Genomic DNA, 18888 nt, shown 5'->3' with positions numbered 1-18888 from the left:
CCCCCCCCCATAAGTTCCAAAAATCTCTATGAAGCTCCCGAAGGGTTAATAAACTTCTTGAATATAGTTTTGAATGGTGTCACTTTTTGGTATCTTCTGTCATATAGACCCCTCAAAAGGACTTCAAATGTGGTGTGGTCCCTGTTAACCCGTTTCTGACGTCGGATGGGATAGTATGTCCTACATCAGAAGCCCCGCTTTGAGAAGGGCTCCGGCGGTGAGCCAACCTCAAAGCAGCTGACATGTGCCCGCTGACCCCTGTCACGTGATCGGGGGTCAGCAGTGCATCAACATGACAACCAGAGGTCTCCTTGAGACCACTATGGTTGTTGCCAGATTGCTGTGAGCGCCACCCTGTGGTTGGTGCTCATAGCAATGCAGTAATTCTGCTACATAGGGGCGATCTGAGCATCACCTCTTTGTAGCAAAGACAATCGCGTTGTGGCAGCATCTAGCCTCCCATGGAGGCTATTGAAGCATACCAAAAGTGTTTAAAAAAAAAAAAAAAAAGTGATTAAAAATATGAAAAAATAAAACATAAAAGTTCAAATCGCCTTTCTGCCCATTCAAAATAAAACAATGGAAATAAATTCAAACATAAACATATTTGGTATCGCTAAAGTTCAGAATCGCCCGATCTATCAATAAAAAAAAAAATAAAAAATTAAAGCTGATCGTTAAACGGCGTAGCGAGAAAAAAATCAAAATGCCAGAATTACATTTTTTGGGGTCGGCGACATTGCATTAAAATGCAATAACGGGTGATAAAATGAACATATCTGCACAGAAGTGGAATCATTAAAAATGTCAGCTCAGCGCTCAAAAATAAGTCCTCACCCAACCCCAGATCACAAAAAATAGAGATGCTACAGGTATTGGAATAATGCACAATTATTTATTTTTTTTATTTTTTTAGCAGACTTTTTGGAATTTTTTTTCACCATTACTTAGATAAAAAAGAACCTAGACATGTTTGGTGTCTATGAACTTGTGATGACCTGGAGAATCATAATGGCAGGTCAGTTTTAGCATTTAGTGAACATAGTAAAAAAGCCAAACAAAAAACAGTGCGGGATTGCACTTTTTTTGCAATTTCACTGCACTTGGAATTTTTTTCCCGTTTCCGAGTACACGACATGCTAAAACCAATGATGTTATTCAAAAGTAAAACTCATCCAGCAAAAAATAAGCCCTCACATGGCCATATTAATGAAAAATAAAAAAGTTATGGCTCTGGAAAGAAGTGGAGCGAAAAATGAAAACGCAAAAACTAAAAAGTTCCCGTCATGAAGGGGTTAAAAAAAGAAAAACTTCCTAGTATAAAGAGAAATTTGGTTCCAAAATTGTGCTGACGTAAAGTAGACATGTGGGAAATGTTTATTAACCATTTTGTGTGACATATCTCTTTAAGGACATGAAAAGTCAAAGTTGGAAAATTTGCAAAATTTTCACCAAACTTCCATTTTTTTTAAATCACAAATAAACAAAGTCCTACTGAAGAAATGTTACCACTATCGTGAAGTAAAATGTGTCACGAAAAAACAGTCTCGAAATCACTGGAATCCATTGAAGCATTCCAGAGCTACCTCATAAAGGGACAGTGGTCAGAACTGTAAAAATTGGCCTGGTCATTAATGTGCCCACTACCTTCAGGGGTCAAGGGGTTAATGGACATTTTTCTGTTTCCTATCTACAAGTGAAAACATTCTTGAATTTTTTATTTTTTTTTTTTGTAGTTTAAGGCTTTGTTCACACTTTGCAGAAAATTTTCCACTGTAGATCTGTTCACAAATTTAGTGCCAAAAATCTTGGTCAGATGGTATTATACACCCATCAGACTTTCTCATATCAACCCAGAATACTCACCGTAATGTTGGAGAGATTGTGGTAATCCAGGAAATCTTTCATATTTTTTGGTGCTGTCCAAAAGTCAAACATTTATGGAAACCAGCTTCCCTAAACATAAATATACTACTTAAGAGAAATCTCCTGATTGCCCCCTAAATGGCATTACTCTCAATAGGTTTGGAAGACATTGATTCTTCATTTAGACATATTATCATCCATCTTCTCCTGGTATTGAAAAATTCCTAGGCTTTTCTTTTTGAAGAAACCAGAAGTTCCTAAATTCTCTGATATAATGGACAAAATGTACTTGCATAGTTTTATGGATTTACGTTTTGCAATAATCAATAATTGTCTTGCAAAATATTCTAGAAAATGGGAGCAATGGAATTTAACATTTCCAAAATTGTAATCCTATTTTTCCTCTCTCATGATATGTTTTAAATTCCTCAATTCCCCATTATATACTTTAATATGTGGTTGGTGTGGCTGAAATATTTCATGTTACATTTTTTCATAGTTTGTTCCTACGTAAACTGACATTGGTTATACTATAATGTTTGTTCATCATATACATCTTGATTATTGTATTGTTTGTTTTTGTTTTTTATATGTACCGTATTTTCCAGAGTATAAGATGACTTTTTAAACCCTGAAAATCATCTCAAAAGTCTGGGGTCGTCTTATACGGGTACGGCATGTGCAGGGAGCGGTCCTGTGTGGATCCCAGGATCTGGAGGAGAGGAGACTCTCCTTCAGGCCCTGGGATCCATATTCATGTAAAAAAAAATAAAAAAAAATAAAAAAAATATGGGATATACTTACCCTCCGACGGCCCGCGGCTCTCAGCGGTGCATGCGGCGGCCTCCGTTCCTAAGGATGCATTGAGCGAAGGACCTTCGATGACGTCATGGTCATGCGACCGGGTGTAAATGGGCTTTTGAAAACCCGATTCACTTGCATTGTATTATTAATTCGTATGGTTTCAGGAACTAATTGTGTAAACCTGTTTCCATTAATCAACAGCAAGAAGTGTTTGAAAGGTGAACTAATTGACACAACATTATAAAATGCAATTTATATTATTTACTCTTGTTCGAATGCAGGTTTGATAAGATGATTAGTGGATTGTACATGGGAGAAATTGTGCGTTTGATAGTTATTAAACTGGCCAATAGAGGTCTACTATTTGGCGGCACGACAACACCACAACTACTTACGAAAGAAGCAATACACACCCAAGATGTGTCAGACATTGAGAAGTAAGTTTTTTTTATTTTTTTTAAACATGCATTTCAACATTCACATATTATTTTCAAAGCCAGATATTGTGAAGTATTGTAAAGTATTTTATATGTAGAGTTCTTGTTGCGTTTTATTTCTGCTTAAAAACTGCCAGGTATAGCCAGAAAACCACAATGTAAATTGCCAAAGCATTTTGCGCTAAGCTAACTCTCTCAGCAGAGGAAAATGTGGAGTAAAAATTCTGAATGAATTGACTTGCAGATTTTTTTTTTTTTTTTACACAAAAATCACCACAGTTAAAAAGCAATATATATATTTTTTAGAGATCTCATTTATTTGCTGTGAAACTTTTATTTATTCGGTCTCGCATGTGAGCACCACGAGAGAGGGGATCTGCCCTTCAGGGACAGGAATCCTACAGACATAAAAGGGCGGCACCTCTCCCATGCATCAGTTGGTTTCCTGTCCCTGACGGTGAACCTCGTCAGACAGACCTGTGAGAAGAATCGTCGGATTCCCATGCCCAGCCAGTCAGTTCAGGCAGCGGGGGTCCCCTGCTTTGACTGCTTCGGGATCCCTGGGTGGACTGCACAATAGTGAGCGTAGCAGTGTCCAGAGAATTACCAGCTCCAGAAGGTCAGTGCATCTGCAGCAGTAGCGGCTTGGTCAAAAGCCCCGTGACCCTGTGAGAGTGTGGGAAGTAGCCATGAAAGCGATTATGGATTCTGCAGAGAGGTCCAGCCACAGGAGCTCCAGTAGAGTGGACGAGTCAGCAGCCTCCAAGGAGGATCTGTTGACTGAGATTCGCGCTCCCCCCTCATGATCTGGTACCTATTCGTTTGGCACACTGCGTGACTTCTATCCAAAAAATTTGTCAGTCTTGTATCCAGCAGACAGTAGCTGAGGAGGCACCTAACTTCGCTACGAGCCTAAAGGAAATTATTAGAACTGAACTGAAGGAGTCCATGATGTCCATATACCAAGGAGAGTGCCATAAGGGGAAGGGAGAAGGATGAAAGACTAGGTCCCCAGAATCAGACACCTCTAATGACTTTATTAGGGATGAGGACTCTTCCTGGTCATCTCCTTCAGCATCCTCTCCTTCGGAAGATGACTTTGGCCTTTTCTGTTTTCTGTTTCCCCATAGACCGGGTGGATAAATTGGTGAAGGTGGTCAGGAGCAATATGGGAATAGTAGTCAAAGCCTGTCCGATCTGTTCAGGATGTCATGTTTGGGGGGCTAGACCAGAGAACGCACAGGTCTTTCTCCTTGAATGATAGGATCCACGCTCTGGCATGCCGGGAGTGGAAGAGACCAGAAAGGTTCCCTTCCCCCAGCATGTAAAAGGAGGTACCCTTTTGACGACCCAGTATCAAGTTCCAGGGATAAAGCCCAAAAATTCCATTCGGCAGTAGCCAAAGTGTTAAAGAAATTCTTGTTGCCATTTGAGGACCTGGGGACCTTTTAAAAGACCCTCTGGATAAAAAGGACATTTTCCTTAAAGGGGTCATGGGAGATATCAGCAGGAGCTCTGAGGCTAGCGGTGGCATCTACATGTACGACCAGGTATATGATCTGGTTAGATCAACTGGAGACTCAACTGAAGGGAAGGTGCCTCGAGAGATCTATTCTAAGCTCATTATCAATGATACAGGGTGCTGTGTCGTTCTTATCAGATACCTTCGTGGACTCTGTCATGTTGGCAGCAAAAGCAGTGGGCCTCTCAAATGCTGCTCGGAGATCATCATGGCTGAAGTGCTGTCCCAGGGATATTCAGGCCAGGTCTAGATTTAGTTCTATTCCATGAGGGGAAAATTACCTCTTTGGACCAGTCCTGGATGAGCTTCTGGAAAAGGCAGTTTATGATGAAAAAATTTCCCAGTCTGTCGGCTCCCTCTTACAGGCGTCCCTTTAGTAGGAGGAGGTTTAATCGTGGAAAACCTTCCAGGGACCGGGCCAAGTGGGATGAGCGAAAAAGAAAAAGTACGGAGCTCATGTTTGGGTACTCCTCATGGGAGCGTAAGAAGCCACCCAAATGACTTCCTGCCCTGCTAGGGGGTAGGCTGTTAGCCTTCTACTCGGTATGGTCAGGAATAACTAATAGTGACTTGGTTCATAACCTAATAACATTTGGGCTTAAGTTAGAGCTTTCTTCGATCGCACTGGAAAGGTTCATGACACCCCCTTCCCGGTCATCCCCCTCGGAACGGCAAGCACTGGAGACCAAGCTACTGGAGCTGTGGCGTAAAGCAGTCCTGGTGGAGGTTCCTGGGCCAGAAAGTGGCAAAGGGTTTTACTCCCTCCCACCCCCCTCTTTCTGATTTGGAAGCCAGATGGCTCCTTTAGGACTATTAATAACCTTAAGGCTCTAAATCTGTTCTTGGTAGTACACCCCTTTAAAATGTAGTCAATTAGATCAGCAATAAAGCTAACCTTTTAAAAACTGTTTTTTATGGCGGAGTTGGAAATAAGGATGCATACTATCATGTGCCTATTCACGCAGAACATCAGCGGTCCCTCAGGGTGGTGGTAGTCATAGAGGGCACTACTAGGCTTTTCCAATTAAGAGCTTTCCCCTTTGGCCTTTCCGTGACCTCTCAATTCTTCACGAAGGTGGTAGCCGAGGTCATGGGTCATCTGCGTGAAACCAATGCCTTGATTTTTCCCTACCTGAACAATTTTCTTATCGTAGGCAGGTCAGCTGAAGTAAGGGAAATAATTGCCACTTGGGGTGGCTGCTGAATATTAAGAAATCGCGACTAGAGCCCTTAAGGGTGCTGGAGTTCTTGAGGGTTGCTCTAGACTCAGAGATTCAGGAATGTAGTCTACCACCTGGTAAATTAGTTAGCCTTCAACACCAGGTGATGAGTGTTAAACAGTCCCACTATGTCCCTCAGGAAGGCGATGTCCCTGTTGGGGTTGCTAACCTCCTGCATCCCAGCGATCCGGTGGGCTCAATTTCATACCAGAACCTTGCAATGGGACATTTTGTTTAATGACAGATCCCTTAGGGGTACCTGCAGGGACTACTGACCTTGTCCCCTTCTTCTCTACATTTACTAAGGTGGTGGTTAGACCATGATAATCTGTCCAGGGGGGTTCCCTGGGAAAATTGCATATCTCGTGTTGTCACTATGGACGCTAGATCTACAGGATGGAGGGCGCATCAGGGTGAGGTCATAATCCAGGGAATGTGGGAAGAACTTCAGGTTAGAAGAACTATCAGGAGCTAATGGCAGTGGAGCTAGCTGTAAGAAGGCTTCTTATATTCCTACAGGGTCATCATGTCAGGATCTTCTCTGACAAACAGGTTGCAGTAGCAACCACCAAGGGGGAACTCAGTCCAGACCTCTAATGGAAGTGGTGGAGCTACTGTTTCAAGTAGTGGAGGAATATTTTCTTTCACTGACTGCTCTGCACATAAAAGGAAAAGACAAAATCACAGCAGACTTTTTAAGCCATAACCTACTCGGGCATGGAGAGTGGATACAGAAAGATTCCATCTTCGACCAGATTGTGTGCAGATGTGAAGTTATCCATATGTAGACCTCTTCCTCACCAGGAAGAACAGAAAAGTGAAGCAGTTCTGTTCTCTCAACCCCAGAGAAAAACCACTGAGGGTAGATGCCTTCCTAATAAGGTAGAACATAAACCTAGCTTATGCCTCCCCTCTCCCTTAGCCCTACTGCCTCTAGTAGTGAGGAAGATCAGAGAAGATAGGGCAAGGATTGTCGTTATTGCCCCCTTTTGGCCCAGAAAGGACAGGGTTATACTTAAGCCAGATCAATCTTACTTGCCAAAAGTAGCCTCCAAATTCCATAGGTTGCAGGAAATAGTCCTTCCTTCCTTCCTTCCTTCCTTCCTTCCTTCCTTCCTTCCTTCCTTCCTTCCTTCCTTCCTTCCTTCCTTCCTTCCTTCCTTCCTTCCTTCCTTCCTTCCTTCCTTCCTTCCTTCTCTCCTTCCTTTTCTCCCAATCCTAAAAACCAGAAGGAGATGAAACCTCATACTCTAGATGTCAGTAGGTGCCTGTTAAGAGTACTTTTCTGTCACTGGTCCTTGGGAGAAGGCTAATTCCTTATTTGTGTCCTTCCAGGGAGCAAGGAAGGGTCTTAGGGTGTCAAAGTACTTTAGCCTCCCAAATCCATCTAAAATCCATCTAGCAATCTTGTTAGCTTATACATCAAGTGGCGAGACTTCCCCAGAGGGTCTGAAGGCTCATTTCACTCGAGCCATGGCATCCTCCTGGGCAGAAAGATCAGAGGTCTCAATTGAACAGATATGCAAGGCAGCCACAAGGTCTTCTCTTTCCACATTTTTTTTAATGAACCTTATAGGTTGGATATGGGTGCCTCCTCCGATCTCACATTTTGGATAAGGGTGCTTCAGGTTGAAGTCCCTCCTTAAATTCTTACCACTCTGTAATTCTTTTGTGGTGCTGTCATGGGAGACCGAATAAAGTTTGTTACATACTGGTAACAGTATTTTTCAGAGCCCATGACAGCATCTTTTTATATTCCCTCCCTTCATATGTGGTTGAGCACTTCTTCCACTTATAATTATTCACGAGTGTGAAATCATCGGGTATTAGGTGTATTGTATATTACTGAAACTAACCATGGGAGATCCTCTCATGCTCTGTAATCCAACTGATGCATGGGAGAGGTGCCACTCTCATGTCTGTAGGTTTCCTGTCCATGAAGGGCACAAACCTTGTCACCTGGTGCTGTCATGGGCTCCGAAAAATACCGTTACTGGTAAGTAACTAAGACTTCTTATTTTTGGTTCATCAGAAAAGCATTTAAAAAAGAATCAAAACCACTACCCCCTGAAAATCATAATCTGTCCACATGATGTCTTTTTCAGAGAGATTCCGCTAGGAACTTGCCTGGAAAGAGCATTAAAAAGCCCTCCAAAGGAATGAACACATGCACAGCATCTGTAAAAACGACTTGCTATGCATATGTTGTTGTTTTTTTTTTTGAATTTTTAAACATAAGGCTTTTGAAGTCGTTCAAAGAAGTGAGCGGTCCATTCCTCTGCCCACTTCTGTTTGGAAGTCACTCTCTATTAAGACATGAATTTTAGAATAAATTGCTGGCAGCGAAACGGCTGCAAAAAGCGCTCACACGTCGAAAAACCTTCCAGTAAAAGCACGGTTTTCCTGAAGAGCCTCCTGCTTCAAAAGTCAGTGGGTATGCCGACGTCTAAGACGCTGTGTGCACATACCTTAAGCTTATCAGGGAGTTGTCATTATTCCAATATTCAATATTTCACAAATATTTTCTCTTTAAATTTTACATGAACATTTAGAATTAATGTTTTAAATTTTGTGCAGTGACTGCTCCAGTCTGGGAAAAGCTAAAGCTCTCTTGGTTTCCTTGGGATTAAATCCAACTGAACAAGACTGTGCCTTGGTGAAGAATGTATGTAGTGCTGTGAGCATGAGATCTGCAATGCTGTGTGCTGCTGGCCTTGCTGCAGTTGCCAGCCGCGTTAAGAATAATCATCATGACCCACTGGGACGCATCACCGTTGGAGTGGACGGTTCTGTTTACAAGACAAACCCAAAGTAAGATAGTAAAATGTTTGTCAGACATTATGTTCTTTAGTATAGTATCATAACTTCATTATTGAACGGCATTTAGTCACTTATCTACTGTCCAAAAAAACAAACAAACAAACTAAAAAAACAGAATTTAAATCACTTGGTACAAGGCAAGCTATTGTTTTGGCCTTTGTGGATGCAGTTATGAGTCTGAATGAATGCAGGCTGGCACAAATAGTATTTTCAGAGCCCATATGGAATTTGCAGGGCATAGTTGACTTTATTGCCCCATGTCGATTACAACCTTCTTTTCTCCTCATCCTAATTTATTCTGTGATGGCTGAATACAAAAAAATGTAGACTTGTGCCTGTACTACTGTACAGGCACAAGCCTACATTTTTTATTTTTTTTTGTATTCGGCCATCACAGAATAAATTGGTAACACATGATTTATTGTGTGATAGGAAAAGATTAGAAGAAAATTGGTAATAGATTGGGGCAGACAGAGGCAACTAGTGTGGGCTACTTGAAATGGGAAAGTAGTTGTTCTCATTAAAAAGATCAGTTGAGTAAATACGTACGAGAGAGCGCTATATTTTTATTTTACTTTGCATGAGAGGACAATCTCACAATTACCACCAAGGAATATTGAGTTATAGGGTTGTACTCATGAGATGGATTCTTCTATTCTGTGAAAAAGTTTGTATAAAATTAATTAGCACAGTGTAGTGGCGCAAGGCCAGTTGTTGTGGCCATTGTGGAGTGAGTGAGGAAGCAGAAAAATTCGGCATGGGTTACTCTGTAACAGATGAAATCCGCTGGCGTATATATACTGGCATATATGTTTGGTTTCTCAATAAAAGTGGGGGTTCCAGATGTTGACTCTGCAGCAATAATCAACTGATCGCATTTCTATAGCATATGCAATCACTTACTGGATGGGAAGTATTTAAAAGACCTTCAAAATGTGCTCCTTTTGGCTGTTAAAATTATTATTTATATAGCACTAACATATTCTGCAGGACGTTACAATTAAAGTGTTCTTCATTCTTCAGTTATGCTTCAATTAAAAAAACCCCATACGGCCTCTTTCACACTTCCGTCTTTTCTCTCCTGTTGAAATTCGTTGAGTTTTGAAAAACATGATCCTGCAAATTTTAGCGGTCCGTCGTGCAGAGAAAACATTCAGAGGAACGTTTTTTCTGCACGTAGGAAAATCGCTCAGCGACGGGTCCTGTGCTGCCCGTCGTCAGCTATAATGGAAGCCTATGGATGCAGGATCTGTTGCTGACCGTCAAACACAGGAATCCAGTGACCTTATCCCATTTTCCCACTCTGAGCATGCCAGGAAGGATTTTCAAGTCCAGGAAAACTCACTCACACTCCACTCACAACATCCGTCGTTACTTCGCTTCACTGCATTGCGATGAAGTTCTTGCTCTCTCTTGATCAGCATGTTTAAATATAAAACAAGTGAATCTGTTCACATTTATTTAGCATTTCAGAACTGAAGAGGTGCAAGAATTAAGTGCAACTATATAGCAACTGGGTTACATTATTCCTGGCCCGACTGAATCTTCTGACCTGTCCCAATATCGTAGGTATACATTAAATATTTGAATCAGAAGACTCTCAGACATCCAATTTTGGTCAGGTATTTAACTGGTAACCCAAAATGTTTTGAACACTTTTTTTTTTTTCTCATTGTGTTGATTGCACTTCTGCTCCTGCCTTCAAATACTGATGTGTGGGAACTTTTACGTTGGCCATGTTCTTCATGATGCTAAACAGGCTGTAGTTGATACAATCCAAGGACGACATTTGTTATTTAATTTCAGGTTTGGTGAACATCTCAATAAGACTCTGAAGGAGTTGGCGCCAGGCTGCCAAATTAAGTTTCTAGTGTCTGAAGATGGAAGTGGAAAAGGCACAGCAATTGTAACAGCTGTAGCACAACGTCTTGCTGATCAAAGACAATTAATTGATAAAATCCTAGAACCCTTTATTATGACCCAGGCAAAACTAAAAGAGATTCAAAAACGCATGCGAAATGAAATGGAAATTGGTCTTCAAAAATGTACACAACCTGATGCTATTGTCAAGATGCTTCCCACATTTGTGAGAGCTACTCCAAATGGAACAGGTAACTAATAAACTAAATATCTTCTGAATCCATATAACAAAATAATGCAAACTGAAACTTGGGACATTTTTATACCTTTTATAGAACGAGGAGAGTTCCTAGCTCTCGACTTGGGAGGAACAAACTTCCGTGTTTTGTATACACACGTGGGCATAAAGAATGAGGGAGGAGTACAAATGAAAAGCAAAACTTTTGAATTGCCGACTGAAAAAATCCAAGGAACTGGAGAAGAGGTGCGGTTGATGATTTATGACCTGCTGCTTATGATGACCTGCCAGATGTAATAACCTAAATTGAGTTTATTAATCACTACTAAGTAGTACGGGCTTGTACTCATCTGCGAGAAAAACGGATGAGTGAAATCCGATTAAAAAAAAAAAAAATCTGATTAACACTGGTCAGTGCAATCTGAGTTACAGCTCATCTGCAGATTTTATTCCCCTCAGCTCAAATCGGACTGAGAAAACAAAAATCGCAGCATGCTGCGATTTGCCACGTATATTGGACAAGACTCGCCAATACAAGTCAATGGGTGTGATTAAGAAAAATCACACAACACTCGGACCATGCAAATGCTGTCTGACTTTTACACACTCATGTCCTATGAAAAGCCGATAATTCAGCAGCCGCTTACAGTAAAATCACAATGTGACCTTACCAAATAGAGTAGATAATTATAGGGGGACCCTACATCCTTTTTTTAGGTGGGGTCCCCCATTTTAAATAACCAGTAAAGGCTAAGTATAAAGATGTGAGCTGGTCTTAATAGCCTGGAAAGCTCCATGCATATTACCCCCTTCCTAGACTAAAAACATCAGCCCCCAGCTGTCTGCTTTCCCTCTACTGGTTTGGAAAATTGTGCAGGAGTCCATGCCATTTTTTCAGAAAAATAATTTATTAAATACATGTACTGCAAGGTGCACATGTAGCGCCCCCACTGCCGCAGGGCCGAGGGGTACCCGGTACCGGGCCTCTGAGTCTCTGTCCTGGGGTTGTCACGGTGGCTAGACCCAGTCCGTGACCCTGCTGAGGGGCGCCCAATGAAAGGTGTGGGTGGTGATGATGTTATGGTGCGGTGCAGGTCGCAGTAAATAACGAGGACACCAGGGTGCAGTCTCTTAACCTCTTTACTGAAGGCTTCAGGATCCTCAGTCCGGAATACGGTTAACCAGGCTGCGCGAGTCCGGCCGGTCCGATGGCACCTCCAGAGTTCCCTTTGCAGGTGGAAATCTGTGCCTACCTTCTAGCGCTTGTGTGTTGTGGTCCTCCCCTGCTGTGCTTACGGGATAGTCCCCACAACTGTTGTGTCTGTTTCTGAAGTTCCCTCACAACTCTATTATGATGTTCTTCTTCGTCCCCCAGATGATATGGCTAGGACGCACCCGTATGATGGGTAGGCTCGGAGCTCTTCCTGGACCCTAGTGTCGCCCCTCTCCTGTTGTTGCCCCCTATGTCTTCTTAGGTGATTTGGGTGAGAGAGCCCACGTATAACTGACTGTCCTGCCGTAGGTTTGAAGTTAGGCCTGGAGCTCTATACTTCCTCGGCGTTCCGGCCACCGGCTGCGCGCCTCAGTAGGATGTTGCCTTGTCTTACAGCACGACTCCTACTGGTGTTTCTCCTTGTTGCGTTGATCTCGTTTCTCACTCAGCACAATAAACCTCGCTTCTTGTCCTTTCTTAGGGTACCGCCGCGATCAGGTGCAGGCGCGGTCCCGTAACGTTCTCTCTGTTCGCTAGGCCTTTGTCAGGATCCCACCCCTGACAGGGACCCCCCTGAATCTTCCCCTGCAACACCCTCTGCCACAGGATGTTGCCTGGTTCCAACCCAGTCAGCTTTCTCTCTAACTTCCTATCCAACCCCCAGTTTTACCAGACTGTGAGGAGTGGCCTAATACATAGCTCCCTTAGCTCCCCCTGGAGGCCAGACTGTGAAGTGTATTGGTGTCTGTGATACCTGGTCAGGTGAACTCCTTCAGTGCCATCAGACGTACCATAGCCCCCCCTTAGCGGCGGAGCATCAGTACTGCAACGACCAGGACCCTGGGGCGCTGCACACACACACTATTCTAACTTTATATGTGACAGACAGCCTTTATATTTTGTGTATATGCTGTATGTAATCTTTGTCTTATTCTGTCGGGTCCTGCTGTGATTTTACTGTACCAAGGCGGTGTAAAAAAATAAATAAAATAAATTATATATAAATGTGTGTTTTGAAGAATATCTCCTTAGAGCAATTCTGTCATTTAGACAATTTTCAATGTAAAAGCTTCTGTTGAAATTGCATTATATTCGGATGTAAATCGGATGCTAGGTGTGAAAACTCAGATTGTACGGTCGTGAAAATCGCATGACCCTAGCTCTACTTTTCTGGACCAAAATCAGAACTTTTTTTTTTTTCACTGTGATGGGGCAAGCCCTAAGGGTACCTTCACACATAGCGATTTCGTTAACGATATCGTTGCAACGTCACGCTTTTGGTGACGTAGCAACGATCCCGCTTAACGATCTCGTTATGTGTGACAGCGACCAACGATCAGGCCCCTGCTGGGAGATCGTTGGTCGTAGGGAATGATCAGGACCTTTTTTTTGGTCGCTGATCACCCGCTGTCATCGCTGGATCGGCGTGTGTGACGCCGATCCAGCGATGTGTTCACTTGTAACCAGGGTAAACATCGGGTTACTAAGTGCAGGGCCGTGCTTAGTAACCCGATATTTACCCTGGTTACCATTGTAAAAGTAAAAAAAAAATAAGAAAAAACAGTACATACTCACATTCCGATGTCTGTCACGTCCCCCGCCGTCAGCTTCCCTGCACTGACTGTCAGCGCCGGCTGTAAAGCAGAGCACAGCGGTGACGTCACGCGCGGCCCTGCACTTAGTAACCCGATGTTTACCCTGGTTACCCGGGGACTTCGGCATCGTTGAAGACAGTTTCAACGATGCCGAAGTCGTTCCCCTGATCGTTGGTCGCTGGAGAGAGCTGTCTGTGTGACAGCTCCCCAGCGACCACACAACGACTTACCAACAATCACGGCCAGGTCGTATTTCTGGTCGTGATCGTTGGTAAGTCATTTAGTGTAAGGGTACCTTAAGAAGAGTCTCAGGACCATGGTTTGTCATCCACTTTGGTAATCTGAGCTAGCTGGTTCAAGGCAATGCAAATATAATGACATCGCATGTGGCCTAGTTATCATTGCCCTGGTCTATCTGCCAACCTATACTTGGTTAAATGCACAAAGTCAGATTTTTTATTTTGGTGGCAGAACATTATTATATGTGTATATTGGAGCATGTTCACACATCTGGATAAAAGCCACCATGAATATCTTCATCAGAAATCTTAGATTAAAATGTGAATTTTTACTTTTGAGTGTACAACAGATCTACATAGAGCATTAGCCTCAATTGCATTCATTGGTCTAATTTTTGCTATTTCTGGCCAAAACTTGAACTTTACTAATTTTTTTCATATGACATGCAAACAAATTCAGAAACCAATGTTGATATGTATAGGATGCAGAGACCAAAATCCAAATCTTAACATCTGTGAACATGACCTTTTTTTGAGATGTTAAAAATGTTACCCTAAAAGGACTTTAAGTGCTTCAAAAAGTATGTTCACACAGGGTTTTTTTTTTTTTTTGTCCCCAGTTTTTTTGCGCTTTGCTTGGTTTTTGCAGAATAGAACATGTCACTTTCTTTTCAACTTTTTTGCGTGTGTTTTTCACCCATTGTTTTACTGCGTTTTTTTTGTGCTAAAACCTGAAGGAGAATGTGTGAACATAGCCTTTTATTAGATGCTTGCAATCCTTTTGTTTGGGAACTAGTGATGGGAAATTGGATAAATGATCATACATAAGATCTTTCTGTCCTGGGAGGTAAAACCTGACCTCAATCTTTTCATCTTCACCACTAGAAATATAATGCATTAAAACGTATGGGACTGTAAATTTGCTGATCTTGAGTTTTCTTTCAAACTAATTATTTTCCCTTTTCCTCTCTTCTCAGCTCTTCGATCATATTGTGAATTGCATCACCGAATTTCAAAAAGAGAATAATCTTCAAGGGAAAAGATTGCCCTTGGGTTTTACATTCTCCTTTCCTTGTAAGCAGAACAGTCTAGATCAGGTAAGATAATAATAATAAAAAAAAAAAATTAAAAAATGTCTGTTCCTAAACCAAGTACACTTGTATACTTATTTTTTCTTGCTTAAATAGGGCATCCTGATTACTTGGACAAAGGGTTTCAGCGCTTCCGGATGTGTGGGAGAGGATGTGGTAAGGCTACTCAGAGAGGCTGCAATACGGAAACAGGTAATAGCAGTTTGAATGCATCCCGTCATGTTCAGGTTCCTCCCCCTACCCCCATGGTGATTATGTGATCTATATTTTACAGAACTCTGACTTCTATGTTATTGCACTTGTGAATGATACTGTGGGAACAATGATGTCCTGTGGATATGATGATCCAGCCTGTGAAGTTGGCTTAATAGTAGGTAAGATACTAGAAGAACAAAAGTATTGGGACACCTACAGGGGCTTTTATGATTATCTAGTGAGAAGGGTTTTTTTTTTCTCACAGAGTTTGTACCTATTTTAACCCAAAAGAGCATTTGAGGTCAGACATTCATTTTGGACAAGAGGGTCTGGCTCTCAATCCATGTTCAAGTTAATCCTAAAAGTGTTTCGATAGGTCTGAGGTCAAAGTTCTATGTGGGCCATTCAAGATCTTCCATAGAAAACGTCGTGATGGACATTGCTTTTTACTTTGGGGCCAGTCATGTTGGAACAGAAAAGGGCCTGTTGCAACTGTTCTCACAAAGTTGGGAACATAATTCTTAATGACTTGATGTCCTGTAACGATAAAATTTCCCATAATTGCAAATAAAGGGCCTAGGCCAACTTCAGAAAAACAAATTATCCATAGAGGAAATAAACCAGCTCACCTGGACAGCTGAGTGATGGCATATGGAAGAGCAGAAATGTGTGGCCACGTGTAAAGGTATCTGAAAAAAGGGTGAATCCAGCTTCTCAAAAGGAAAAAAACTTTATTCTTCAAAGATAAAAAAAAAAAACATGATGGCAAGGATTTAAAGGTGATCTGCAAGCTACGGGTTTCAAATACTGTTTGTCTTTTTTCAAAAGCTCGGAACTTTGAAAAAGGCTGCAGAAACTGTTTGAAATGTGTAGCTTGCAGATCACCTTTAAATCCTTGCTATCGTGTTTTAAGTCAAAACTTTTTGTGTGCTTCTTTATCCTTGTCACCCCGCCACCTCTGCTTACGGACTCCTCATTGACGGCTGGTAACCCGAACTATTTCTACCATACGTACAAGCAAAAAAATGTTGCTCCATTCTGATATAACTAGAAATGGGGAAGCCAGGATGTGGACATGTAAACTGAAGGATTTATTCTTTTCCTAAATCATTTTCAGATTGCTTGTCCTATCTAGAAGATTGCTGTAGTAATATTGAATTACAAGTTACATTATATATTGGTCTAATCTGCATATCCTATATTTTACAGGAACTGGCACTAATGCTTGTTATATGGAAGAAATGAAAAATGTGGAGCTTCTTGATGGAGATGATGGTCTAATGTGTGTTAATATGGAATGGGGGGCATTTGGAGACAACGGATGTCTGGATGATATCTTTACATCTTTTGATCAAGATGTTGACAACCATTCTATAAATCCTGGAAAACAAAGGTTTATGATCAATCTGATTCAATATTTATTACAAAAAACTTTCTACAGTTCCGTGTGAAAGCCATCGTTTAAGGTTCAATTACACTGATGATTTTTCTGTTTAAACCGGCAACCAATCACTTGATGAAAGAGCAAAGCGCTTATTTGTCAGACTAAAAGTTTTAAGAGTGCTTAAAAAGAAAAAAAATCATGGTAGCTCATCATCCTGTATAAATGGGTCTCATGCTGCTGAAAACAATGGTAGCCTATGTGCACTGAATTACCTCTTTACAGATCAATCAGTGCACAATGGCAGTGCAGTCTACCTGCATAAATGGGCAATTAAACAACCACTGATCACCAGACAAATTGCTGATTGCAGTTAAGTGCCACACCAAGTAATGTAAGTGGCTTCTTGGCTTAAAGGGAATCTGTCTGCATGTTTTTACTCTGTAATATGAGGGCAGCATGAGGCTGAGAGGGGAGAGTCTGAATAGAATTCCTATTTTATCGATCACTCATGACTGCACCACGAGAGAGGGGATCCACCCACCAAGGACTGGAAACCTACAGGCCAAAAGGGCAGCACCTCTCACATGCATTAGTTGGTTTCCTATCCTTGATGGGGGAACCTGGTACAGGCTTACCAGTGAAGAAGAAAAAGGCTGAAGGCACAGCAGGAACGTTCCCAGTGACGTGACTCATGTCCATAGGGCTACCGCATCAGAAAGAGACACTGGAGGGTATGTGGATGATGTGGGGGGTGCTCCCTGGCAGAGGGGGGCGTGTGAAGGTGACAACACCAGGAGTCGCGTCAGGGGCAGGAGTCACGTCGTGACCCAAAAATGTCAGGGAGCACAGGAGCCAGTATAAAGGTAAGCTGGCACCTCTGCTCAGGGCTTACTAGCTCACCTGTTCTCTTAGCATTCTGGAGAGGACAGATTTGAAGGAACAGCATGGGAAGCCCCAGAAGCAAGTGCAGCATCGTCGTCCCCTTGTCAGTAGTGGGGGGCAGCCAGACCACGCAGAGATGGAGGATGGCAAAAGAGAGCAGATTTAGTCAGTGAATCTCCAGCAAGGTGGAGGAACCGGAAGCCTCTAGGGATGATGTCCTGGGTGAGACGTGTTCTTCCTTTTAAACCCGCGCCATTTGATTGTGGTAAGTGATCTTCATGAAAGTTCACTTGGTAATTTTGTTTCCCCTTTTTTCCTGTCATTTATTATCAGGGAAAGAAGTGCGTGGCTAAAGCAAAGCACAAGGAATGTGCTTTGTGTAAGACAGACCTTTATTGCCCGACTCTTGTCAGAAGCGGTTCTGTCAATCCTGTATAGAGGACAGTGATGGAAGAGATCCCTAATTTCACTACATATTTAAGGGCCAGCTTAAAAGCAGAGATTAAGAAGTCCCGTAGATCCCTTTCTCAGAAAGAGATGCAGAAAGAGAAGGATAAAAGGGTTTGGGAGGCCTTCCTGGCTTCCGACACTTCATCTAAATCGGATAACGAGGATGACTCTGGTGGCTCCTCCTTGCCGGCCTCATCGCTAGATAGTGGTTCAGGGCACCATTGTTTTCCTCTTGAAGTAGATAGGTTGATAAAATCAGTCATGCACTATAGGCATTATGGACACTAGACTGGAGAAGTTTGTGAACGATATGCTCCTTTCTCTTGAATTAAAAAAATCAGGGCTTTAGTGCAAAGGGAATGGAAAAGTCCAAAAATGAAAAAATGTCCCTAAGTTGGATGTCCCAATGACTAAATCTTCCAAAAGAGCTTCTCTGCCTTTTGATATGGGGGCATTGAGAGATCCCCTGGAAAGGAAAGCTGACACTTTTCTTAAGGGGTCTTGGGAGATATCAGCTGGTGCCCTGAAATCGACAGTTGCAGAGACATGTACGGCCAGGTCCTAAATTATCTGACTAGATAGACTGGAATCCCAGTTAAAGGACAGTGTGGCAGAGATGACATCTTGGCCACCATTCTTCTTATTGGGGGTAACATCAGCAAATTCTGTAAGGTTGGCCGCCCTTTCCAACGCAGCCCATAGGGCTTTATGGCTGAAATGCTGGCCGGGGGGCATTTAGGCCAGGTCTAGGCTATGTTCCATCCCTTGTAAGGGGGAGTATCTCTTTGGCCCTTCCCTGGATGAGAACCTGGAGAAGGCGGGAGACTCCAAGAAAGGGTTCCCCAGTCTCTCTATGCTTAACTACAGGCGATCCTCCCGAAGAAGCAAGTTTATTCAAAGGAAGCCTTTCAGGGAGCAGAACAAATGGGAAGATCGCAGAAGGAACAGTAGATGCCTCATGTTTAGTACCTCTTCCCAGGAGGCCAGAAAATCAGGTCAATGAATCCCAACCAAGGTAGTAGTAAGACTTTCTTCCTTCTTCCCTGCCTGGGAGGGCATTTTGGCCAGTGTC

General features: G+C 42.4%; 1 protein-coding gene across 3 annotated transcripts in view; it reads left to right on the top strand.

Annotated features, from left to right (window-relative positions):
• HK3 (hexokinase 3) overlaps positions 1-18888 on the top strand; it is a 119989-nt gene that overhangs the window by 86580 nt on the left and 14521 nt on the right. For all 3 annotated transcript variants that reach the window (XM_077265713.1, XM_077265714.1, XM_077265715.1), the window contains 8 exons: positions 2952-3107; positions 8427-8660; positions 10476-10780; positions 10865-11013; positions 14792-14911; positions 15002-15097; positions 15180-15279; positions 16310-16493. In XM_077265713.1, the coding sequence (XP_077121828.1) occupies positions 2952-3107; positions 8427-8660; positions 10476-10780; positions 10865-11013; positions 14792-14911; positions 15002-15097; positions 15180-15279; positions 16310-16493 (1344 nt within the window). The remainder of the gene's footprint in view (positions 1-2951; positions 3108-8426; positions 8661-10475; positions 10781-10864; positions 11014-14791; positions 14912-15001; positions 15098-15179; positions 15280-16309; positions 16494-18888) is intronic.

The sequence above is a fragment of the Ranitomeya variabilis genome, chromosome 5 (genome assembly GCF_051348905.1).
Source record: "Ranitomeya variabilis isolate aRanVar5 chromosome 5, aRanVar5.hap1, whole genome shotgun sequence".
NCBI classification, from domain to species: domain Eukaryota; kingdom Metazoa; phylum Chordata; class Amphibia; order Anura; family Dendrobatidae; genus Ranitomeya; species Ranitomeya variabilis.
Note: the sequence above shows the minus strand (reverse complement) of the source record. Positions and strands in the feature narration are given on the sequence as shown.